The 27530-nt window shown below is 34.4% G+C and overlaps 1 protein-coding gene across 2 annotated transcripts; it reads right to left on the bottom strand.

The window, feature by feature from the left end:
• Nucleotides 1-727: 727 nt before the first annotated feature.
• On the bottom strand, nt 728-16413 carry LOC133299835 (AT-rich interactive domain-containing protein 2). 2 transcript variants are annotated; one of them, XM_061499333.1, is made up of 4 exons: nt 16370-16413; nt 16196-16254; nt 14815-16024; nt 728-2071 (listed from the first exon to the last, which is right to left on the bottom strand). In XM_061499333.1, the coding sequence occupies exons 3-4, from the start codon at nt 15763-15765 to the stop codon at nt 1217-1219; spliced, it is 1806 nt and encodes a 601-aa protein (XP_061355317.1). In that variant the 5' UTR covers nt 15766-16024; nt 16196-16254; nt 16370-16413; the 3' UTR covers nt 728-1216. The 2 variants fall into 2 exon arrangements, with proteins under 2 accessions (XP_061355317.1, XP_061355316.1); XM_061499332.1 differs by lacking the exon at nt 16370-16413 and having other exon boundaries at nt 16196-16346.
• Nucleotides 16414-27530: the final 11117 nt, after the last annotated feature.

Genomic DNA, 27530 nt, shown 5'->3' with positions numbered 1-27530 from the left:
TTGTTACTATTATTACTTAGTACACGCAGGTGATGATGTTGTTACTCCTTTTTGGGCTGAAATTCCACATTACACATATATTGATTAGGATCATCCGAGTGACAAGAATCATATACCCAGAGTTCGGGTTCAATCCAAGGTCCATGGCAATTAGGGGGAAAGTTGTTTGTTAACCAGGAATTTACATCCAAAAAAGAGGCTCAGATGGCAATCAAGCACAACCTCATGAAGGAGCATCAAGAAGCAATTGTGATTGAGAGCATGCCTACAAATTTAAGCATGAAATGTTGCACGCATGAGCAGGGTTGCCCGTGGAGGGTCAGGGTAATTAAACCAACATAAGGTGAAAATCAGAAGGTTACGAAATGGGGTGAGGATCACAATTGCTTGAATGACCATATTTCTCAAGATCGCCGACAACTTGATTCTGACGTGATTGCATCGCTTGTAGTAGGTACGTTATTCCAGAATATTATGATATATTTAAAAACTGGTTCATATACTTGTGTTTGGTTTAATGTGTATATTACAATTTGTTTGTCAGAGATAATAAAAAGGGAATCATCAGTGTCAATTACACTGGTTCAGGAGAGGATCACTCATTTGGACGTGTCTCTCTCCTGGATCACGCCCCAAATAGGCGTGTCTCTCTCCTCCAGCTCATGCCCCACGTGGACGTGTCTCTCCTCTAGCTCATGCCCCACGTGGGCGTGTCTCTCTCTTCCTTCTCACGCCCCATGTGGGCTGTTTGGATGCTATACTTGTGTAAATAGTTTCAAAACGACTATATTTGCGTAATTTGTTATTAAAAAGGCAATATTTAAAAAATGTTGGCACATCATCCCATTCCAAAGTCAAGATTTGTAAATTTTTATAAAAAACTAACTAAAAAAAAATTGATAGTACTAAACGGCTAGTTTTATAGCACTAATAGCGAGCCTCCAAGAAGTAGCAACTGCTACTTCAACCAACAAACACAACCATCTCCAACAAAATTGATGGCAGCTTCCGCAAGTACATCTTTCAAGACTCGAGAATATGTTCATAGTTGCTTCCAAGTTCAAACACATTAGCAACTCTCCAGGCTGTTCTTTTCTATCTGTCCCTCTGTATGTTACACAATTTCCATAGCTGTTCTTTTATACAAGTCTGACCTAGGAAAATATTCCATCAACCTCAAAATGGTTCAGACCTTTTTATCAAAATTTCATTTTGTCTACTCCAAATCAGTGCACTGCTTATTCTCTGAACACTCCAGGAAATTAATACGTGGACCCTTGATAGCTTCCATCCCAAAACCATCACTTAAAGATCCAAATTCTACTTCATCATCATCACTATCAACACTCTTTGGAGTCACACGATTCTGATAGCTTCTTAATTGAATAAGAAATACATTGAAGTAATAGCTCACCAAGTTTCTTCTCGTCTTCTTTCGAAAGTATTTGGATGAATTGTTCCAAAAACTCCTACCTTGGGAGGGAATCTTTGACCTCATTATATCCTTGAATTTCTTTTCTTCTTCAGTTGTCCATTGAAGGGAAACTTCCTCACCCATACGATCAAATCCCCAATGGTAAAATACAGAACCCAATGCAAGCTTCAATTTCATCCTATTTTCAGCAATATGAAATCTAACACACTCAACAGAACCTTGAAATTGGCAGCTACACTTCTCTTGTCTTCCTCTCCCAATAAGATCTGTTTCAGTAGAAGGTTTTGAGTCATGTTTCAAAGGCCATACTTGTGTGCCTAACCATTTCGGGTCACTCTCAGAAATTACACCAGTCCATTCTGGGATTTCTGCTTGGAATAGAGGACCTATAGAAACTTGCTTTTTGAGAAAATCATCCCCAGCTGGCTCAGCCATTGGCGTTGTTTTCTCCGGAGGACATTTTTCTGCCTCCGTATTGACCGAAATTTCTAATCTCTTTCCATTGGTGGAACATGAATTGCAGCCAGAGCACGAGCGAGATTTAACACAGGTAGGCAGCCTTCTGCTACATCTCAATTTCGCCGTAACATGATGGCCAACATGATCCTCATATATGGAAGGATGCATCTTCAGCTTCTGCAAAACGCACAGATTCAGAAAATTCTACATTTTAGATTTTTTTCCACAAAACACAGTTAAATAAATTTCATAAGATCTTGTCTTCTAGCGGAGGCATTTATCAACGTTTCAATGTGAAAGCAATAACAGTAATTCCTTGCGGAATTTATGATCAAGGTTATATAAGGATTAAATACAGTTTGACCTCACGCATTTCAAAATTAACACGCACCTCCCCTGTGCTTTGTGAAAATCCATAGAAGTGGCAAAACTAACCATGTAGGCCGCTGTCTTAATAAACATGCGCTACTTATACAATTCACTATGTTAAGGACATAATATTAGATGTTATCCAATGACGAGAGAAGTCAGTAGAGTTCAATTATAATTTATAAAACATACTACTATGTAAGTTGTTAGAATTAAGAACAGGTATAATGAGTAGAATTAGTTCTCAGTGACTCATAGATGATTAGAGCTGTTTAGCTCTAATCTAGGAGATGATTCCTCTCATAATTAATACTGTACATAATATAAATATTTACCTGTGAGGACTGATTAGACACACAATTTTACCTCAAACCCTCTTCTAATTCTAGAGAGGTAAGAGAACTGTTAAGAACATCAAATCGGAGTCTAAACTTTCAAAGAAAAAGAGCTGAGAAACCAAGAAGAGAAACAGGAAAAGAACACTTCTGTATTGATTTACAGAATCACAAACAAATACCAAAGAAGAAAATCCTCTTTCCAAGGATTTCTCTTCCAATAAAGGGTTTCCCCTTTTACAACAAAGTTGTTTTCAATACTAACAAATATGAATACCTCTCTTTTACCCATCTAATAAGCTGATTCCCTACCCCAAACAACTTTAACCGCCCAACCACCTCACTTCTATAATTATTCTGACTAACTACCTTCTGGGACTCATATGGAACAAAGACCAACGGGGCTAGGCTGCATTTGGGACAAGGATTGACGGCCAGATTGCAATTGGGATAAATTTATCCTCTCAATGTGATGCTAACATTGAAAAAGAACCAGAAATCTCAACAGAAAATTTTTCCAGCAATGGGGGCGAACAATGCCGGGCTGCTAGGACATTTGCTGTCACCAGTGGGCAGTGCTTCCACCAGGACACAGAACGGAATTGCCTCTCATCAACCTGGCTCTTATACCATGTTGAATAATGAGAAAATGAGAGATATGTGTAAATCGGCTGGGCTAGGCTAAGCTTTGGTCCAAATAGGCCCGATCTATGTAAAATATTTTGAGTCTAGCCCGACCTATTAGGCAGGTATAGGCTAACTTATAGGTCTAACATAACCTATATTTAAAAATTAAAAGACCTATTATCCTATTTAATCTTATCATGTATTCAGAACTTATCAAGAATTTGAAAAATAATAATAATTAAAATAATATTATTTTACCGTTTAAAATTATTTAAATAATAATTATTTTATTTAAAATAAATAATATAGGCCAATCTGTAGTCTCATAGGTCAGGCCCCTAATGATAAACATATGATGAAAACTGTGTCTATAACAATTACATAACAATACTTTAACGATGTGGACTTCGACCCTTACAAGATTATTAGTCTATTTACAATATTTCCAACACTACTCATGCCAATGAAGGATATAGAAAGTCGGACCAAATTGTTAAGAACATCAAAACAAAGTTTGAATTTTCAAAGAGAAAGAACTAAGAGAGAAAGAGAAAGAACACTTCTCAGTTGATTTAACAATTCAAAAACAAAGAGCAAAGGAGGGAATCCTCCTTCCAAGGATTTCCACTTCAACCCTTCTCCTATTTAAACTAATTCCCTACACCTAACAACTTTGATTGCCCAACCACTTCACTTTCGTAACTATTCTAATTAACTAAAAACACTCCCTATTAAACCCTGACTATTGAGGGTAAGGTAGGGGTGAAAGCAATTTTTGTTGAGATATATAAAACTATTATTCTCTAACACACCCCCTCACGTAAGAGCCCTTTGGGCTAGAAGCGTGAATATTGCACAGGCCCAATTTTTTATTTACATTTTGTGCTTTTTATTTTAATTCCTTTAAATTGGGGGGCGGTGAGGATCGAACTTGTGACCTTGTAGTCACTCAAGCTCTGATACCATGTAAAGAACCAATTCAACCCAAAAGCTTAAGCTATTGGGTGAGGCTACATTAATAGTTTTATATATCTCAACAATCTTTATACGCAGTCTTACCCTTACATATTTGCAAAAATGCTGTTTCTCGGATTCGAACCCATGACCTTTCAGTTACAAAGGAACAGTTTTATCACTGCTCCAGGCTCTCCCTTTTAACTATTCTAATTAACTACTCTCTAATAATAAAAGCAACACTCAAAAGTTGAAGAACCTTAAGCTTAAATTGGAGTTTTGTATCTCACACCCAATCGATGGGTTCACACTCCCTGTGAGGTTCGAAAGAGTGATCTATTCAAATTAGGGGAATCAACTCCTAAAAATCAGGCTCTTCTATGGAAAGCTTCCATTTTAAGTAGGAATTTCTTGTCTCACCTAGCCAACATAAACTTATCCTCCAGTTTCAATTAGAAAATATAGTAAGCTCTGGTGTGGACTTGCTTACCTGATACGATACCAAGCTCAATTAAGAGAAGAAAAACTGATATTGTATTAATAAAGATGAACCTAACTCAAAATTCAGCAAATCCAGTACACAACAATGGAACGATAAAGAAAATAATAAGGAAAATGGAAAGAAAACGACAGAAAGTATATGAGTGACCTATACTAAGCCAGGACAAATTCGAGAGTGCCCTGATTTTCTCCCAAGCCCAAATTAGTCCCAAGTTCTAGCCTTCCTTCTAGTCATTTCTTTACCCTATTTATACTGATTCTTTCCTTGCATTCAAGTGTTGCTTCTCACGTGCGACTCTACCTCCCTGCCATTAGCAAAATTGCCTTCCACTCATATTTTATTCTAACTGCCTTGCTAACTCAGCTTCCTCTAGAATATACCTTTAAAGGTGGTTTTAGGTGTGGTATCCTATCAATACTCCCTCCCAAAACTCTCACCTTGTCCTCAAGATGAGGAGGCAAAAACCTTCCCCCGGGATCCCATTGCTTGAATTGTTGGGACCCATATATGCCTGAAGCATGATAACTTCCACCAGAATCCCACTAACCTTTTTCAATTGTTCCATCATCACTTTTCAGCACATGAACCTTTAAGGCACTAATTCCATCTCCGCTTTTCTTTGCCCCCTCAATGACTTTTAAAATAGCTTCTTTGTTAGATAAACAATTAATGATGCTTGAAAATTCAACGGTCAATGTTGTCCGGAGAAGCAAGTTATCATTCGCAAAAGCTCCATCTCACCCTCTGCTGCGTATCACACTGTTTCCTACAGCTGTCCCATTCCTCAATCAAGAAGACTAGGGTTTGGTGTTGGGAAAAAGAATGGACCAATGGGTCCATGACCAACCCAATGGACTTGCTTACAATTCCCGGTTTATGGGTATTCCATTTCAGAACTTTTAGTTGTTGCACCCCTTTAAGTTCACTCAACTCTAATTGGTTTATGGGCTCACAAGCCCAATTTGCTAACAAAAAAATAGGTGCAACACCCCCATTGTGTTGGGTTGGAAATAGTGGATCGTCCTTGGGGCCGGATCTATAATTTGACCCAATCCCCTTTCTGACCTGGCTCCTTGTACTTCGCCTCTTCTTGCCAACGATTTCTCACACAGCTGTGATGTGCTGCTTTGAAGGTTTGAATCTAATATCCCCAACAGCCTAGGGTTGACTCTCGGTAGGACCTTTAGTGACCATGTCCGCGGTGGGTTGGTCGTCTCCGTCAATGGCAATGGTGTCTCGTCAACCTTCACCGGTGTTTCTCCTTGATTTTTCTTCTTTGTCTGGTCATCTACCTCCTTCTCTGCCACCATGTTTTTCTTTTCTCCTATGACTTCAGACTTCCCCAACACACAATTTCTTGGTGACTTTGTTGCTAGTTGTGGAGGTTCTAGATCCATCTTCCATGTTTTGAACCACTTCTTCTTTCTCCTGATGCATACATAGACGACCTCATCCAACACCATTAGACGAACATTCTAGCTGCTCTTTCTCTTGACGACGCAAATCCGGTGGTTCTGGTAAGGGTGAAGGATCAACCACCACCAATGGAGCTCGTAGTGACTCCAACGACTGCTCACACATCACATCTGATTCCATAAGCCCCTCTTTTGAATCTTTTTTCACGAGTACTTGATTTTCCTCTTCTCTGTTTTTTTTTTTTTGTAAAACATTCTAAAATCGAAAAGAGTTCTGCTTTCACTGGATTATCTTCCTCGTTCTCCAACTTAGAATTTTGTTGATTTTCATATTCTGGCTTTTGAGACTTCGAATCTTCATCTTCTACCAAACAAATCTAAGGAAGATATTTTTCTACGAAAGCTTTTTCAAATTTCCTCCAGCTTACGTAAGGATTGAGCCACTCCAGCATTGGTACCAATTGAATGCAAATCCTCTAAGCCCTTTCTCAGCGTCTATCATCTTCTCTTCTTCTTGAGTTTTCTTGGTTTGAAAATATTGCTCAAGATGGATTATCCATCCCCAAGCATCATCTCCATCTCCAATTGATACGATACCAAGCTCAATTAAGAGAAGAAAAACTGATATTGTATTAAAAAAGCTAAACCTAACTCAGAATTCAACAAATCCAGTACATAGCAATGGAACGATGAAGAAAATATTAAGGAAAATGGAAAGAAAACGACAAAAAAGTAAAGGAGTGACCTATATTAAGCCAGGACAAATTTGAGAATGCCCTAATTCTCTCCCAAGCCCAAATTAGTCCCAAGTTCTAGCCTTCCTTCCTAGTCATTTCTTTCCCTTATTATACCGATTCTTTCCCTGCATTCAGGTGTTGTTTCTCAAGTGTGACTCTACCTCCCTGTCACTAACAAAATTGCCTTCCACTCATATTTACTTCTAACTGCCTTGCTGACTCAACTTCTTCTAGAATATACCTTTTGAGGTGGTTTTAGGGGTGGTATCCTACCATTACCACTCATGCCCACATGCACAAATGGTAAATCCAGACTTTCTTGCAGGTTCCTGTGGCTGTGGCAGCGTTATGCAAAGGGACTTGATAGGCTGTTTGCCTTCCTCTATTTTCCAAAAAAAAGAAAAGAGTGTTTTGGGTTTTAGATTCAATGCAGCATGGGAAATATGGAATCTATTAAAAATAAAGCAAAAGCCAAAAGCTTAAGTAGTCCAATCAATACATGACGTGGAACGATAAACTTAAAGTACTCTTGTAGGTCAGGGTACTCCTCTAACTAGAACAAGAATCCTTCGGCACTCTTCTAGGACAAAGTACTCCTCTAATTGGACTTCAGATACTCTACGAGGACAAATAAATTTTTATTATTATAACTATTCGGAATATGGATAACATAAGGTATCTACAGGATATTTATAACTCAGATAATTAAAATATTAAATGAATCCTAATTAAATATAAAATCTTAATCAAATATTAATTTCCCAAAATACGAAATCCTAATTAAATAAGAAATATTAACTTGATAATATTTTCCCAAGAACACATAACTTAAATTCCTAATATTAATGAGAATCTCTTAAAGAAGCTGAAATTCTAAAATTTCTACGAATAACATAATAATCCCTAAATACTACAAGAATATGCTTCTTCATTCTACATCTATGTGGTCTTTAAAGTTTGAATTAAATGACTGCAAGAAGCTTGGTAAGAAACAACTATAAAAGGGAGGGGAAACAACAAAAAAGGAGAAAAGATGTACGGAAGCTAAAGCATATTAATAACCCCCCACCCCCAAAAAAAAAAACCTCCTTATTTTTAGGACATCTTTAGCTCCACTTATGCAGGTCTGAGACCTGGGACATATCTCGCCACCCAAGCAATCGCAGCACAAATAGCAAATTTAAATTTTAAAAAAATAACCTTTCTATGATAAATATTAGAGCATAATGTCATACGATACAATGGGGGAGATTTAACATTTGCCAAAAACATTTATTTTCACTGAGTAATCTTTCTGTGTAATTAACTATCAGACTTTTTTTTTTGAATAAAAATATCAGACTAATAGTTTTGATTTCAGGCCTCCAAACAGAACACCGTTGCTTCAAACATGCAACAGATGCAGAACTAAAATTGCATGTATAAAGAAATCACTTTCATGACATATTTCAATCTTTCGAAACTAATTTTTTTCACAAATCTTTTGCAAATTAAAAAATTACTCATAAGTCCTCCAAGCCATAATACATGAGAATAAGCTTTGCTACGCTAGCAGTTAACTTCATTGCTAATCAATTTTGCACTCATGAACCACCAAATTGTTAGCATGCAGTGGGACATTACAAGAACAGAGAAAAAATTTATGAAAGCACAATTAAAATGTTTCTTCAATTCATCCTTCTCAGAGATCTTTCTCATAATACATTCATTCAGCATTAATGAAAACAGTAATTATACTATGCTACATGAATATCTACAAATTGTCATTCTATATTCTTATATATGTCAGTTTTACTCTTTATACTCTAAAATTCTTTTAAGCCACATGAATTACCACACAATAACAGTCCATCTGAATAGCATGTAGAAGATTGAATATCATTTAAAATTGCAGCCAGTTATCAATATTTGGCATTACTTTGAAACTTTATTTAAAGAATTATAGGTATAACAATACCCTCAAGCGGTGTGGACTCATGTCGATAGGCAATCTTAGTTTGAGTCAAGGTAGGGGTGTTAGCATATTTCTTAAATATCACTCCACCTGTTTAATAATTATTTCATGTTTGCTCAACCCAGATACTACTGATTTATGAATAGGGTCAACCATTACTCCAGCTGTTTAACTCATTTACTAAGCAAGTCAAATTCATAATGCCTGAGAATAGATTTCTAACTAGTTTATTGAGCTGTTGACTATAACTCTACTAGTATAATCATCCTATATAAACCACCAAAGAATCAATAGCTTACAACCTGTCCATCAGTTAGTAAATATTAAACTAAATATGCCAAGAACAAACTAAAATCTGAATAACATAAAATAAAAATAAGGAAAAATTGTATTTTCCTTATTCCATTGATTACAAAATTGCAGTATAAGTAACTAGGGAAAAAACAATACAGCAAAGGTTGTATAGTAGTCTGGGAAACACAATAAAAATTAGGTATTGATTATGTCACAGAATCCTGTTAGATTGTGTCTAACTATACCTATTCTATGAGATTCTGTATGCTCCTAAAAACAAGCTAAAAATCAAGAATTGATCACCAACACTCCCCCTCAATCTAGGTGGTAGATATATATATCATGCCCAGATTGGATCTTAGGTTCTCATAAGTAAGCTTTGAAAGAGCTTTAGTCAAAATATCAGTTGTTTGGAAGCATGAGGTTATGTGCTCAAGATTGATGACCTTCTTGCCAATTTTTATTTATTTATGAAATGTGTTAAATATCAGGATCCGAGAGATTTGTGGGTAATCCGTGGAGATTCTATGAGAGAGCATGCCACTGAAGAACGAGGCATAACTAGATAGTAAAGACCCCGTGACTTACGGCCCACTCCAATCCACTTCCCTGTACCCGGATCTTGCACAGAAACAGAATGGTTAGAGAAGGTAATAATGCAAGTAAGGGGATCAATTTACTAACAGAAATTAAGTTATAAGGGATGCCAGAAATGTAATAGACAAATGTCAAGATCAAAGAAGAGGTCGGACGAGCTTGTCCAATCCCACGAACAGGGGCTTTAATGTCATCAGCAAGGGTAAAGGAAGGTAAATGATCAGAATAAGTAAAGAAATGTAAACAACTCCTTATTACCACAAAGGTGATCGATCGGTAGCACCTGAGTCAAATATCCAAGGACCAAGTGATGTAGAATGAGAAACACAAGAAACAGGATTACCAGTATCCGGAGCAGAAGGCTAAGACTGAGGAGAAGCTTTCCTGAGAAGAGTCTGGAGTGTGGCATAGTCTGCAGGAGAGAGAGATAGACTGAACCAAATGAAGCAGTATCTGACTGAGCTATATTCGTAGCATGAGAAGGTCGCAGATGAGGATACTTCGTGTAACAACGCTCCTCATAATGACCAAGTTGCTGACAATTACTACAGCGAGGTCTCTAACCACGTCTGCCCTCACCTCGGCCACGATCGCGACCACTGTTCCTGCGAGAGTCAGTACTAGAAATAAGAGCAGTGGAATCAACAACAGAAGATGAATCAGGCGCAGACACTAGTTTCTTGTTGAGATTTAAAAGGCGCTGGTAAGTCAATGATAAATCATGATCCCCACTAGTCAAGATAGTGTCACAGGCACTATCATACTCCTCGAAAAGACCAAAAAGAGTGGTAACCATAAAGAGGCGCTCCACCTGTTTCCTATATGCAGAAGCATCAGTAGGATAAGGCAACATATCCAAGTACACCTGCATCAAAGATCAACTTTTGCCAATATATGTCTCCATTTGAATGTCAAATGATTTGCACAAATCCATGAATTGGGAAATGATAGAATAGAGCTGCTGAATATCATTACTGTAGAGGTTTTTAGCTTTCTCCCACATTTTCATAGGATGTCTGAAAAGAATAGAAAATGTCCAGAATGATTGGATCAATAAACTGCCAAAGAATACTCAGAAGCTGGTTGTCAATCCTTTTCCAATCAGATTTTTCTTCCATGGGAATAACAGTAGATTGACCTGTGAGATGTCGCCCATGCCTCTGTCCAAAGAACCAGACGCGAACAGAGGTAGCTGAATTCTTGTGGTTAACAGAACCCTTCATTTTGGAGGAGGTAATGAGTCCAACATTAATGGAGATGATACCCGAAGAACTTTTGGCAGGAAGAGGAGGAGAACTGACCTCCGAGTGAACAGGAGATGATGCTGCCATTATGAATGCAATAAAAACTTGCATAATAGAATCAAACCGATAGCCAAACAAGAAGAAACGCGCCAAACAAGAGTGCCACGAATAACCAAGAGCAGTGGAAGAAAGAGATAAAACTGATCAATTCTATCCTAGAATGACCAAAAAAGAACGCCGAAAGAGTAACTCTGGCTATGTGACCAATTATATCTGATCAATTCTATCCTCGAATGACCCATTCAACCCAAAAATTTAAGCTATTGGGTGAGGCTACATTAATGGTTTTATATATCTCTAAAAAATGAAACTCAATCTTCAGTTGCTTAGTTCTATTGTGACGAACTAAGTTCATGACAATGCTTATGACAGCTTTGATATCGCATAGACTTTCATAGTGTTGTTTGACTAGATTTTAAGTTCCTAAAGTATCCTTTGCAAACAAATTCCCTTGCAAATACCATGGGCCATGGCCTACAAATGTACAATAGCCAGTTGTGGATCTCCGGTTAGTCAAAGATCCTGTCTAATCTGCAGAAATGAAGATTTCAATACCTCTGTTGAGATTCTTGTTGAAATGAAGACCTTTACCTATGGTCCCTTTAGGTATTCGATAAATTATCTTCATGGGGTTTGTCATATAACAACTTACCATAATCACAACAAACATGTTTGGTCTGGTATGGCTGTTGATTGGAGGACTTTCTTCTTCTATCCCACCTTTCCTTATAGGTTCCATTGGGGTGCCAGTTGTCTTACATCCCAGCATACTCGTTTAAGTCTAGTACATACTTCCTTTGAGACATAGAGATCAAGCGAGCAACTACGATTCCTAGCAGGTACTTGAGCTGAGTAAACTTCAAATTATTTTGCCAAAAAATTCTTGAGGTGCTTATTTTCTTCACTATCATCACCTGTGATGATGAAATTATCTGTTTGACATTGCATGAACCCATTTTTCTTGACAACTCAAGTCAACCTATCAAACCATTCTTAGGGCAATTTCTTGACACTATATTTGCGGGGTCTGCACAGTTTACCAGATTTTTTTTTATCCGGCAGGAGTTTGCATAAAGATTTCCTCTTTTATTTCCCCACTAAGGAAGGCATTTTTAATGCCTAGTTGGTGTAGAGGCCAATCTAAATTTATGTCTAGGGATACGATAACCCAGACTGAATTAACTTTTGCCACTAGAGTAAATGCTTCCACATACTCAACATCGTACGATTGGGTGAATCCTTTTGCTAATAACTAAGCTTTGTACCACTCTACCACCCAGGTGTGTTTGTAGTGGCTATCGATCAGGTTGGCTATAGCCATGCTACCACTCTGCAATCGAGATACCACCTCTGAGGTGCCGCTTTCCTGTCGTTTTCCATGGGTGAAGCAACGATAGAGGTTGTTGTCAACCGTGGTTCACATCGTGCAAGGATACCATAAAAAATATTATATTTTCCTTATTCTGTTGATAACAAAATTTCAGCATAAATAGGGAATTATGTAAAAAAAAAAAAAGGGTACAGTAAAGGCTGTACACTAATCTAGGCCTAAGAAAAACTAGGTTCTGATTTTGTCAGTAACAGGTGCTGATTCTGTCAGTAATAGGTAATTAGGTACTGATTCTGTCAGTAATAAATATCGATTCTTTCAGGAACAAAATTCTGTCTAACTATACCTAATCTGTCAGATTCTGTCTGCTCCTAAAAACAACGCTAAAAAGATTAGGAACTCATCACAACAAAAACAAATTTGAATGCTTCAGCCCAACATCCATTAACCCAAAGTATGGTACCAATAGACATAGCAATTCAACTATTTATTACATGAAACAGAAAACAACAGAGTCATAAACAAAACGGCAGGTTCATAAAAGTAACATAGTCATAGAAGCAAAATTAAACAAACTTTAAGACAAGATCAAAAAGCAATTTATATGAAGGGTAAAAATTATCAATTTATGTTATCAAAAAAAAAAAAAAATTATCAATTTAGGGCTTCTTTCTTCATTAAATTTTGCAATTTATTAAGAAAGTAGTCTTTTCAAAGTAAATTATAAATTCATTTATAAAAAGTTAAATGGGTTAACAAACAACAAAAGTTTACCCATTTATACATGATTAAATAAACAGTCAGCTTTACAAGGTTCGTTCCAACCTGGATCCAACCAAAATATTATTTGCGTTTGCCAAGTCAGCCGTTTTTATTAACTTGAACTTGCATGTGGAAAACCCAGACCTTTAGATACAGTTTTGATTCAAGGTCATGTTAATAGTTGATGTATGAAATTTCCATCCATATCCTCACATCGAAGTTATGTTTTTACTGCAAAAGGCTCACACCATTGCTAGATAATTAATAGCAGGTGATTGTTCCATAGATGCGGGTAGCGGGCCCCCTCTGCAATTTTCCGCAACGCAATATGATGATTTGGAATTGTGGCCAATTACGGTGAAATCACGCCAATACAGTGAAGGAACGGCAAATACCCTGTTTGCCTCTATGAAACTGGACCAACTGGTGTCCCATGTGCAATTTAAGGGGGTAAAATTGATTTTCAACCCTTTTTTGCAGGATGTTACTGCTACACACTATCAAACCCTATCTCTCTTAACTCAATGTTCTCTCTCTCGACATTTCCATCAATCCCACCACAGTAGTTGCACTCCAATTTCTCATCTATTTTGGACTCATTTTGTGGTTTTCCGGCAAGGCCACCTCTGCCCCAGCAAGCCTACCTCTATTGTTGCATATATTTCGGCCTCTATTCACTACTTTGTTCCTTATTCCAGCTGGGCCACCTCTGTTTTCTCTTCTAGTTTGGCCTTTGTGCACTACTTAGTTTCCTGTTCCAGCAAGCCCACCGCTAATGTAGACTTCGCTGTAGTGGCTATATCACTACCTACTATCTCGCTATAGCATTTTGGGGGTCTAGCGCTACACGCTGCTATCCAAGTTTGAGAACTGTTAGAGATATAATATAAATCATTAAAGAGGCCCTCACCCAACAGCTTAAACTTTTAGGTTGAATTGGTTCTTTACATAGTATCAGAGCCTCGGTGTCAAGGGTTCGATCCTCACCGCCCCCATTTTCTCTTGTGGAATTTCTCAGCACAGGTAGGTAGGCCTGTGCATTATCCACCTTCTATGCCCAGTGGACTCTCATGTGAGGGGGCGTGTTAGAGAAGTATATAAACCATTGATGGGCCTTCACTTAAAAGCTTAAATTTTTGGATTTAATTGGTTCTTTACAAGAAATATGCACCATTGTAGGGCTTGAATAAGGTCAGATGTACACAATGTTATGCCTATGAGTGGAAAGGCTTTTTCAACGACCAGAACCTATGACCCTGCTCACAAGGCAGAAAACATAAAGTTGTGCTAAGGCTTTCTCTCTTTGGAGAAAACACAATAATGCAGTTAAAATTCTTGATGGAAAATTCATAATGCAAATAATCTTTTTCTTACTGGATGATAAAAACGTGAAAAAATTAATCTTTGTGAATGTTTGACCATGATATCTTTCTCGTTATGAAGTGCCAAGATTAGAACTGTAAATTCGGGCCTAGCCATTTTTGCAGGCAGGTCCAATCCCGACCAATTTAGGTATAACTGTATAAGCCTTTGTTGACTTAGCAATTAGCAAGCCACCATCTTGGATTGTAAGTATAATAAAGGAAATATACGAACAGAATTACGCACGCTTTAATGCTCAATATATACAAAATAAAATGATAACTACCAATTCAAGTGAAACATACTAATTTGCTTCAAGATTTGACATGGCATTCAAAAATCATGTGGACAAAATCAATATGTGCATTGAAGTTGTACCTGCAAAGAAGATGGTCCACTGTTTGGTTCTACAGGCTGCCTCAGCGACAGAACCTCTCTTGCCCTCATTAACTGGACAAAAAAGTTCTGGCCTTTATACTCCTTCCATTTTGATGGTTTTGGTATCAGTTCAGTTACAGGATCAAGAGGATTCTTTGCAATCTGCTTCATCCAGTTTAGCATTCCAGATAATGCTTCCCGTTTGCGTTTACGACTGTTAAATTCCTTCTCAGCAACTTCTGCAAGAGTGGTAGCAAGATCATCCTTCACACAATTACAGAAATTTTCATCATCATCACCATTGACAAGTGGGACACCCTCACATTTGATAATTTGATATTTGGCATCCAACAAATTAGTATCACTCTTATGGTTAACCAGATCAATGTAATTTCTAATTTTATTTGATTCTAACAGGAAAAGTTCATCATCTTTCTCCTTTTGCTTTGGACATAAGAGGCATCTAAACTCTTTCTCAAGCTCTAACAGCGACGACTTAAAACCCCAATCAGACAAGTGGTTCTCATTTTTGAAACTGTTCTCCTCAAAAGTCTTCCTGAGCCATCCTTCAAAATCATTCAGATACTTATTATAAACTAATTTTACAGAAGCCAAAATTTTAAGGTTCAAACCCAATTCCTTTGTCACATCACCCCACAACCCTTTTACAGACACCACAGCATAGCCACCTCTTTCCTTCACAAGGGAGAACAGTTCATACAAATCTAGCAATTTACCATCCCCGAGAAAAACTGGCACAGGCCTAACAATGCCTCTGGAACAATCCTCCTTTAAGTAAACCGAAAAAAGTTGATTAAACAAGCATTTTTGTTTAACTATGTCATCATCAGCGTTATCAGTATGATCTTCCACAAGGCAAGATGCGCCATCAGCTTCAACTCCAATGCAATCTAAGGAATACCCATTTGAGAAAGTTGACAAGTCTGCCATGAACTTTGATTGGCTACCTCCGATTGCTTGAAATGTTTTGGTCAAAAAATCAAGGGAAATTAAAAAAAAAAGCCCTAGATTTCCATTTGTTCAATGTCCATGACACAAACACGAGCTAAAATCAATACGAGAGACAACTGGCCAAGAGAGAACAATTACACAGATACTACTGATAGAGTGATTTGAATGTGCAAAAGGATACAAAGGGTTTTTCCTCTTCTGTTGGCAGATTTATCTCATGATCATGGTCTCTAGCTACCTATCAAGGTATCACGTAATTAATGTATATGAGGCAATTAGGAGATATATATATATATATATATATATATATATATATATATATATATATATAGAGAGAGAGAGAGAGAGAGAGAGAGAGAGAGAGAGGGACATATGAAGATTTGAGGAGAGACAAAATCGAAATTAGAACCTGAGAATATTGAGTATTGATCAGTGGAGGGTGGCACAAACTGAAGCTAGATTTGAATGCTGCAAATGAAAATGAAGACAGTGAAGAAGCACAAATACAACACCAAACAAATGACTAAGGTGGAAATTATCCAACATAAAAAGACCGCTGTTCTTTCGGGGGCTTTTCTCTTACCTTCTTCTCCTTTGAAGATCTTAGTATAAATATGTATTAACATAAAATAAAAAATCAGAGTCACTCATGCCAATAAATAACTAGGGTTTGCTAATAAATAACTAGGGTTATTTAATAGATGGGCCGGGTCTATCAATTCGTTTAGGCCCGGCCCGTATTATTAAATACATTTAATATATTTAATTCAATATTATTTTGAAATATAATTAAAGATTAATTTGTACTATTATAAATTAAATATTTATTAATTAATTATTAATTTTATTCTTATTTAAGGTTGTAATTAATTAATTGTATGTGTTTTGTTATAATTTTCCTTGCAACGGTCCAAGATGGGTGGTATTTCTGATATTTCGATGCGGGACATATTTTATTTGGGAGTTCTCTTGGACGTTAAGATTCAATGAATCAACAAAGGTGTGTATTTTATGATTTTGTCATATTAGGGAAAAATTTCTCAATACCTTTTTTTTTTTAACAAGAGAAGTTCTCTCAATGCTTTAAATGCCCACGCCGGATATGTACTAAATTGTATCATGATGTTCTGAACCCTGCTCACATATCATTTTAATGGATAAACAACCTAACTCTTGGAACATATTATAGCCCCAGATGGCGAAGAGTTAACATTGAGGTGCCAAAGCTTCCCATCAATGTCTACTCTTGAGAAAAATCAGCCTTTATCAATAACTTTTATCTGTTGAGCAATGACCCTTTCAAGCTTCTACGATTATAAGACTCATTCAACTTGTATTAACTTAAGTTCATCACCTCTCTTAAAGTATTTTAATTTATAATTTTTTGAAATAAAAATATATTATTTTAAATATATGTATATTAAAATTTTATCCATCAAAATTATAGATATTTAATATGAATAATATGTGCAATGCGTGCCTAAGAAATTAACGCATGTGTCTCGATATTTCATGCCAATTGGATTCTTTATAATTACCTTTATTTATTAAAAAATTTAAATATTTAAAATTCAATTAAATTTTTTAGGATTATAATAATTCCACAATAATAAAAAAATTAAAATAATATGGAATAAGTATTTAAATATAAAACCAATTGATTTTCACGTGTGTTACGTGTACATTGCAAGGATTATTTAAATCTATCATAATTATGATAATATTATGCGTGCATTGCATAAATTATTTAAATTTATTATTTGTGACATTCAATTTATTATTTGATAAATGAATATTTAGTATACTTTTATTCATAATAAAAAAAGTATTATTGGTTATTTCAACCCATTATGATGTAGTATTTTAATGTTCACGATCTATTTGAAAATTTAGTATAGACAATAAAATTTTATAACTTAAATTAATATTTTATACATATTCATTATCATCATGCATTTTGGACATCTCGGATTTATTATTTTGATATTTAACGTCCAATAAGTTATCTTGTAGTTAATAAAATCAATATACTTTCTAATTTTACTTGAATTAACTATGTTTTTCTCCCTTAGATTTGGACATAATAGATCTCTAAATTCTTTCTCTGCCAACATAGTTGTTAAAATCTCGATTTATTTTTACGATGTTATGTTTTTACGATTTTTTTCATCAAAATGATTTTATCAATATTCCAAACGCTTTTACGCTTTTACAATTTTTTAATTCCTTTCCGATTTTACTTAAAATCCTTATTTTAACAACATTGGTTGCCAACAATTTAAAACCCCAATTAGATACATGATTCGCATTTTTTAATTGTTTTTTTTTTCTTTCAACAATCGTCCTTCAAAATTATTCAGATACTTATCATGAATTAATTTAACTTCTATTTCAATTCTTTTATCATAATGAATGGAAGAATCTTGAATGATTAATGAAAATAATATTACAAAACAAAAACAATAAATAAAAAAATCTTGAATAATTAATAACAAAATATTGCATAATAAAAAATAATGTGAAAATTTTTTAAGATGTCATTAAACAAGACATGCATATGGCACAAATCTAGGAATTCACAATAGAGTTAATAAATTATCAAAGATATTTTTGGTACATATTTAATTAGAACGTTTTTTAATATTCTATGTAAATACTCGTTATATTTTGCCTTATTTGTCATGTTATATTTTTGGAAAAAATGTGTATCATTTTAAAGGACACAAAGTTGTATCATTTTAAGTGAGAGAAAGAGATAAATCACGGGAGAGAAAACGAGGAGAAATTTTTTTAAAGATGTGGATCTCACTTTTTATAAGAGTAAAACTGTGAAAGGATGTCAGATGTGTCATTTAAAATGACACACCTTTTTTTCCTATGTTTTTACCATCTAGTCAACACCGGTCTCTCTATTATATTTTACAATAAATATTTTAACACTTTTAATCCAACAAGATCTTTGAAATATTTTTACTGAAAAGTTTTATTAAAAGAAAAATAAATAAATACCATATGAACTAAAATTTTATCCATTAAATAAAAATACTTATAATTATAGAATTTTTTTTTTGGTAGGCATAACTATAGATGTTTAATTTAAATGATTTGTGCAATGTACGGGTAAGATAAATAATTTTAATAAAAAATTTATTCCTAAAATAAGAAATCAATACATGTGTCTTAACAATTTCATATTAAATTCTATATAACTACCTTTGTTTATTACGAATAGTAAGGAAATATTAAAAAATTAGATATGTATTTTGATAAATATCTAAAATTAAAAATAATATAGGAATGTAGTAAAATATTAATTTGTGGAAAACTTGAATTTTGAATATGAATTTTGAAACCGTTCACTATTCTCAATTTATGATTCTGTAACCACCATGTAAATGGAATATTAATTCCATCATTCATGGTTGTAATCTTATATATGGACATTGTTTGCAGTGGAAAACGATTGGATAATGAGAATCTTATATATAGACATTGTTTGTGGTGGAAAACGATTGGATAATGAGAATCGGAGTTCCTCCCTATTTCCCTTTGTCTCTTCTTCTCATACTTTATCTTTTAACATGATTTTTCCTTTCGTTTCATAGCATATTATTAGCACAATGGTCTTTACCAACTAAGGTTAAAATATTTTTGTAGTAATAATTTTTGTTTGCGAGGTAGGTATCTTATAGGTATTCATTTGTTCATTCTTTAATCAACTTTTAGCTCATCTTAATATATCACAATTTTCTATTCTTGAAATGACACTGGGTAGCCTCTTGCTCTTAAAGTTATAATGAGTATTTGAAAATCTTTATTTGATATTTGACATCTTATTCTTGCTCTTAAAATAGCATTGAGCTTTGGTAATCCGTATTATTAATTTAAGGATTTTTTCAATATAGTGTCATGTCAAATATTGAAAAATTAAAATTTCACATTATGAAAGTGCGTATAAATAATTATAATTTTAGAGTTGTTGGTTCATAAGCAAGTCAATGAACTACTGTTAAAAAATAATTTTCTTAGACATGCTGGTTCAAAAGTATTACCCAAAGCAAATGCTAACTCTATAAAAAAACACTATATATTTTAGGAATGTGAGCGCAGATAAGGATATATCCCTTGATATGTTGGTAAAAAATCTAACCTTCGATCAAATCATGATAAAAGAAAGAAGTCAAACGAAGGAGGTTAAATAAAATAATAATAATAAACTAAAGATGAGCATAGTAAATCTCACGATATTGAAAATAAGCCTATAATTATGATTGATGACAATTATTGAGACCAACAATACCTTTGTTAGCTTTTGCTCTTAGCAAATACATATTTAGATTAAAGTTTCTTATTATTTTATTTTGGATTAATTTAATTCATTACTCAATTATTCTTTTACCACTTTCTTTATGTTATTTATAATTTAAATATTTTTCTTTTCATTCGTGGAAATTTCGTTGACTAACATGTTTTTGTCTCATATTCAGTTTTTTAATTTTGTTAACTTCCTAAAAAAGTTACATTTTATGCATCCCGGAAGAATCGCACAAAATCAATGATTTTGCTTGGTGATCATTTTTATTAATATTATTAATATTTGGAGAATAGTTTCTAAAGAACTATAACTTTAGATCATGATTGAAAAGATCCAGCTGTACAATAATTTGAAATAAATAAATTGAGAGACAACATTCTTTATATTTTAAGTCTATCAAAAAAAAAAAGTCTATCAATGTGCTTTAGAAATAGTCATATGAAGAAAAATAGTGGGTAAAGTTTGGCCAATGGGTTTAGCCCTATTCACTAAAGTGAATGTTTCAAATTATAATTTTAGTCATGATAAAAGTTATTGTCATAATTGTTGATTATAGATATGACTACGACAAACATTATTAACTTGATAGAAGGCTCTAGAAGAGCTTGAATTATGTTACCTTGGAGAAACAGTCAAGGAATGAAATAAGGTCTCACGCTAATGTGCAATACCCTGTTTGTAACCGACTTGTTAACATCACTTATGGTATTAAACACAACATAATTTATTATTAAACATAAGCTATAATATAAAATGTTAATTTTAACACATTGGTAAATGTAAAGAAAAAATGACTAAACAATAACACAAGAATGGATGAATTGTGTTTTACTTCTTTTGCAAGAAACAAAGAAAATCAAATCCCGTTTAAAAGAAAATGCAAAACGAATTGAAACAGAAACTAAACCTTTCCCATCACAAAAATAAATTTAAAATATACCAAATAACATGCAATAACAGTGATATAGCAGCGGTAATAAAAAAGTTAAGAGAAAGGAGATAAAAATAATAAAATCTTGAAACCCTTTTTAACCAAACATGTAAGAACAGATTTGATCAATAAACAAACACTCCCCGGCTCTAAAACAAATTCAAATCATTATATATAATGAATCAAATAAGAGTTATATGTAGCGAAAAATAAAAGGATAGGAAAAAGAGAAGAAAACATCAAGATTTATCATGATTCACTCTCCAACCACTTGAGAGCTACATCCAGACTGAGGTCGACCGTTCCACTTTCTTCAAGCTTTCAACCGGTACTTGAAAAATTGATTTACAAGACATGTGACCAAACCTTGATCACGCTCAACCTAAGCCCCTGAGGATCATTCCACTTGTATCGTAAACACTCACAACAATCCAAATCGCCCAAATATTGTAGGCCAACCTCCCTATGTCCAGAATTACAAAAGAAATCAAAAGAAAATTATGGCATGATTGACGAAATGACAACACTTTACTTCAATGGCACATGGGATCTTGTTCGCGCTCCTCCCGAGAAGTTAGCTGTCGATGGGTATTCACAAACAAAGTTGGTCCTAATGACAATGTTTACTGCCTCAAAGCCAGCTTACTGGCCAAGGGATACACTCAGATTTTTTGCCTTGACTATAGGACACTTTCTTTCCTGTTTCCAAAATGGCTTATTTCACTTGTTTCTTGCACTTGCTGCCATTCATGATTGGCCCTTCCTTTAGCTTGATATCAAAAACGCATTCTTACATGGTAATTTGCAAGAAGAAGTATACATGGAGCAACCATAAGGTTTTGTTGCTCAGAGGGAGTCTGGAATGGTATTAAAGCTTCGTAAATCCTTATATGGCCTGAAGCAATCTTCTCGAGCTTGATTTAGTCGCTTTAGTTCTGCTGTTCAAGCCTTCAATTCAATTCGAAGTGAAGTCGGTCATTCTATTTTCTATCAGTGTAGCTCTTCTGATCAATGCATCTACCTCCTGGTCTATGTTGATGCCATCATTATTACTGGCAGCAATCAAGTTGAGATTGATCAGTTGAAGAGGTACTTATTCAGTTAATTTCAGACCAAAGACCTTAGCATACTTCATTATTTCTTAGGGATCGAAGTGGCATAATCCAGGCAGTAAATTTCCATTTGTTATAGAAAGTATGCCCTGGATATCCTATAGGAGACTGTTATGTTGGGATGTAAGCACATTGATACACCTATGGATCCTAATGTTAAGCTATTACCCGGACAGGGTGAGCCATTGGCAAACCCCAGTCGTTATCCCATATTAGTTGGAAAGTTGAACTATCTTACTGTGACAAGGCCGGACATCTCTTTTGCAATTAGCGTGGCAAGTCAATTCATTGATTCTCCTTGTGACTCTCATTGGGATGCAATTATCAAGATTCTTCGATACATCAAAAAATCACCAGGAAGAGGTTTATTATAGACAAATAAAGGGGATACAGATGTGTGTAGCTATTCATACGCTAACTGAGCAGGTTCTCCTTCAGACAGAAGCTCCACTTCGAGGTATTGTGTCCTCCTTGGAGAAATTTTGATCTCCTGCAAAAATAAGAAGCAAACTGTGGTAGCCAGGTCAAGTACTGAGGTAGAATATCAGGCAATGGAAAATACAACCTATGAGCTCATCTGGCTGAGACAATTGATTAAAAAATTACATCTATGTGAACAACGACCCATGAAACTCATTTGTGACAATCAAGCTGCACTGCACATATCCTCTAACCCATTTTTTATGAAAAGACCAAACATATATAAATTAATTGTCACTTTGTTAGAGAAAAGATTAAGTCAGGAGATATCGAGACAACATTTATCAATTCCAATGATCAACTTGCAGATATTTTCGCCAAGTCTTTTAGAAGTCCCCGAATAGATTACATATGTAATAAGCTGAGAGTTTATAATAGATACGCGTCATCTTGAGGAAGAGTGTTAGAAAGATAAATATTATCTGTATTTATTACATTCTTATATGTAAATGTTTATTTCCTTATTTTAGGATATGAGTTAGGTCTGGGCTTTTCTTTTAAGTCCATTAGGGTCTTCATATATTGTACACCTTTGTATTATTTCAATACACAATATACAACATTTATATTTTCATATTCTCAAGTACCACAAATGCGATAATTAATCCTTCATTAATCTGAATGTTTGTTCTGAAAATATGGGCCTATTTGGTCTGATGTATAAGGCCTGATAGTATAAACTTATACTATACGTTATCGCATTAGGAGAGAGATAGAGGTACATATGAAGATTTGAGGAGAGACAAAATCAAAATTAGAACCTGAGAATATTGAGTATTGATCAGTGGAGGATGGCACAAACTGAAGCTAGATTTGAATGCTGCAAATGAAAATGAAGACAGTGAAGCACAAATACAACACCAAATAAATGACTAAGGTGGAAATTATCCAACATAAAAAGACCGTTGTTCTTTCGAGGGCTTTTCTCTTACCTTATTCTCCTTGAAGATCTTAGTATAAATATGTAATAAAATAAAATAAAAAATTCAGAGTTACTCATGCTAATAAATAACTAGGGTTTGCTAATAAATAACTAGGGTTATTTAATGGATGGGCCGGGCCTATCTTTCGATTCGTTTAGGTCGGCCCGTACTATTAAATATATTTAATTAAATATTTTTTTGAAATAAAATTAAAGACTAATTTTTTTTAGAATAAATTAAATATTTATTAATTAATTATTAATTTTATTCTTGTTTAAGGTTGTAATTTATTAATTGTATGTGTTTTGTTATAATTTTCCTTACAACAGTCCAGGACGGGGTGGTATTTGTGATATTTCGACGTGGGACATATTTTATTTGGGAGTTCTTTGAATGTTAAGATTCAATGAATCAACAAAGGTGCGTATTTTCTGATTCTGTCATATTAGGGAAAAATTTCTCAATATTTTTTTTTTAACAAGAGAAGTTCTCTCAATACTTTAAACGCCCACACTGGATATGGAATGATATGTATTGTGATGTTTTGAACCTTGCTCACGTATCATTTTAATAGGTGAACAACCTAACTCTTGGTACATACTATAGCCTCAGGTATCAAAGAGTTAACATTGAGGTGCCAAAGCTTCCCATCAATGTCTATTTTTGAGAAAAATAAACCGGTTATCAATAACTTTTAGAGTAAAGCCTCTTTTGGTCCTTGACAAAAAATACGGTCCCCATTTTAGTCCCTTACAAAAAAAATAGTCCCGAGATCTCTAAGAAAATCAAAGTGAACTCATTTAGTTGAAATCGTGATCCCTCACAAATTCAAAAAAGACCCACATTAGTCCCTCAAAAGGACTAAAATGGGTCCACTTCGAATTTCATAGGGACCAGACGACTAATTTTTTTTTTTGTAAGAGACTAAAGTGAGAATCGTTTTTTTTGTTAGGGATGCAAAAGAGACTTTATTCTAACTTTTATCTGTTTAGCAATGACACTTTCAGGCTTCCACGATTGTAAGATTCATTCACCTTGTATTAACTTAAGTTCATCACCTCTCTTAAAGTATATTAATTTATAATTTTTTGAAATCAAAATATATTATTTTAAATATATGTATATTAAAATTTTATCCATCAAAATTATAGATATTTAATATGAATAATATGTGCAATGCATGCCTAAGAGATTAATGTGTGTGTCTCGATATTTCATGCCAATTGGATTCTTTTTTATTACCTTTATTTATTAAAAAATTTAAGAAAATTTTTAAAATGCAATTAATTTATTTAGGATCATAATTAATTCTACAATAATAAAAAAAATTAATTTAAATGATTTGTGCAACACCGTGTTTGCAACCGACTTGTTAACATCACTTTATGGTATTAAATGCAACATAATTTATTATTAAACAGAAGCTATAATATAAAATGTCAATTTTAACACTTCGGTAAATGTATAGAAAAAATGGCTAAACAATAACACAAGAAGGGGTAAATTTTGTTTTACTTCTTTTGCAAGAAACAAAGAAAATCAAACCCTTTTTTCAAGAAATCAATGCAAAACGAATTGAAATAGAAACTAAACCTTTCCCATCATAAAATAAATTCAAAATATACCATATAACATGCAATAACAGTGATATAGCAGCGGTAATAAAAAAGATAAGAGAAGAGAGATAAAAATAATAAAATCTTGAAACCCTTTTCAACCAAACATGTAAGAACGAATTTGATCAATAAACAAACATTCCCCGCCTCTAAAATAGATTCAAATCATTATATATAATGAATCAAATACGAGTTATATGCATCGAAAAATAAAAGGATAGGGAAAAGAGAAGAAAACACCAAGATTTATCCTGATTCACTCTCCAACCACTTAAGAGCTACATCCAGACTGAGGCCGACCGTTCCACTTTCTTCAAGCTCCCAACCGGTACTTGAAAAATCGATTTACAAGACCTGTGACCAAACCTTGATCACGCTCAACCTAAGCCCCTTAGGATCATTCCACTTGTATCACAAACACTCACAACAATCCAAATCGCCCAGATATTGTAGGCCAACCTCCCTACGTCCAGAATTACAAAAGAAATCAAAAGAAAATGATGGCATGATTAATGAAATGCTGCACTTTACTTCAATGGCACTTGGACAGACTTCTTGGGCCTTATATGGCCTGAAGCAGTCTTCTCGGGCCTGATTTAGTCGCTACAGTTCTGCTGTTCAAGCCTTCAGTTTAATTCGAAGTGAAGTCGATCATTCTATTTTCTACCGGTGTAGCTCTTCTGATCAATGCATCTACCTCTTGGTCTATGTTGATGCCATCATTATTACTGACAGCAATCAAGCTGAGATTGATCAGTTAAAGAGGTACTTATTCAGTTAATTTCAGACAAAAGACCTTAGCAGACTTCATTATTTCTTAAGGATCGAAGTGGTATAATCCAGGCAGTATATTTCCATTTGTTAGAGAAAGTATGCCTTGGATATCCTAGAGGAGACTATTATGTTGGGATGTAAGCACATTGATACACCTATGGATCCTAATGTCAAGCTATTACCCGGACAGGGTGAGCCATTGGCAGACCCCAGTCGTTATCGCAGATTAGTTGGAAAGTTGAACTATCTTACTGTGACAAAGTCGGACATCTCTTTTGCAATTAGTGTGGCAAGTCAATTCATTGATTCTCCTTGTGACTCTCATTGGGATGCAATTATCAAGATTATCTGATACGTCAAAAAATCACCAGGAAGAGGTTTATTATAGACAAATAAAGGGAATACAGATGTGTGTAGCTATTCAGACACTAATTGGGCAGGTTCTCATTCAGACAGATCCTCCACTTCGAGGTATTGTATCCTCCTTGGAGGTATTTTGATCTCTTGCAAAAATAAGAAGCAAACTGTGGTAGCCAGGTCAAGTGTTGAGATAAAATATCAGGCAATGGAAAATGCAACCTATGAGCTCATTTGGTTGAGACAATTGATTAAGGAACTACATCTAAGTGAACAACGATCTATGAAACTCATTTTTGACAATCAAACTACATTGCACACATCCTCTTACCCAGTTTTTACGAGAAGACCAAATATATAGAAATTAATTGTCACTTTGTTAGAGAAAAGATTCAGTCAGGAGATATCAAGAGAACATTTGTCAATTCCAATGATCAACTTGTAGATATTTTTCCCAAGGCTCTTGGAGGTCCCCAAATGGGTTACATATGTAATAAGCTGAGAGTTTATAATATATACGCGCCAGCTTGAGGAGGAGTATTAGAAATAAAAATATTATCTGTATTTATTACATTCTTATATGTAAATATTTATTTCCTTATTTTAGGATATGAGTTAGGTCTGGACTTTTCTTTTAAGTCCATTAAGGTCTTTATATATTGTACACCTTTGTATTATTTCAATACACAATATACAACATTTATATTTTCATATTCTCAAGTACCACAAATGCGATAATTAATCCTTCATTAAATTTTGTTCTAAAAATATGGGCATATTTGGTCTGATGTATAAGGCCTGATAGTATAAACTTATACTATACATTATGACATTTTCAGTTGTTTGGCGTGACTATCGTATAGTATAAGGTTATACAGCAGGATCCCTTAATACATCAAGATGATGTATAACTTAGGGCCTGTTTGGTGTGACGTATAAGGCATGATAGTATAAGCTTATACTATATGCTATGACATTTTCAATTTTTTGGTATGACCATCGTATAATATAAGTTTATACAACATAATATCTTAATACATCAAAACGATGTATAACTTAATCTGGCCTAAGGGTGATGGATAAGACCTGATAAGAGATTGATGTATTAACATCGTTGACCAATGTAATTCTCAAAAATTAATATATTATTTTAATATGAATCTATTAAAATAAAAATTTATTTTTCAATATATTAATTTTTAAAATATTGAATATTTTTATTTTTATAAAAATTAA

This window comes from Gastrolobium bilobum, unplaced genomic scaffold (assembly GCF_033153095.1).
Source record: "Gastrolobium bilobum isolate Gb01-03AN ecotype WA unplaced genomic scaffold, APGP_CSIRO_Gbil_v1 utg16950, whole genome shotgun sequence".
Lineage (NCBI taxonomy): Eukaryota > Viridiplantae > Streptophyta > Magnoliopsida > Fabales > Fabaceae > Gastrolobium > Gastrolobium bilobum.
The sequence above is the reverse complement of the archived record's forward strand: the minus strand, read 5'-3'. Positions and strand labels throughout refer to the sequence as shown.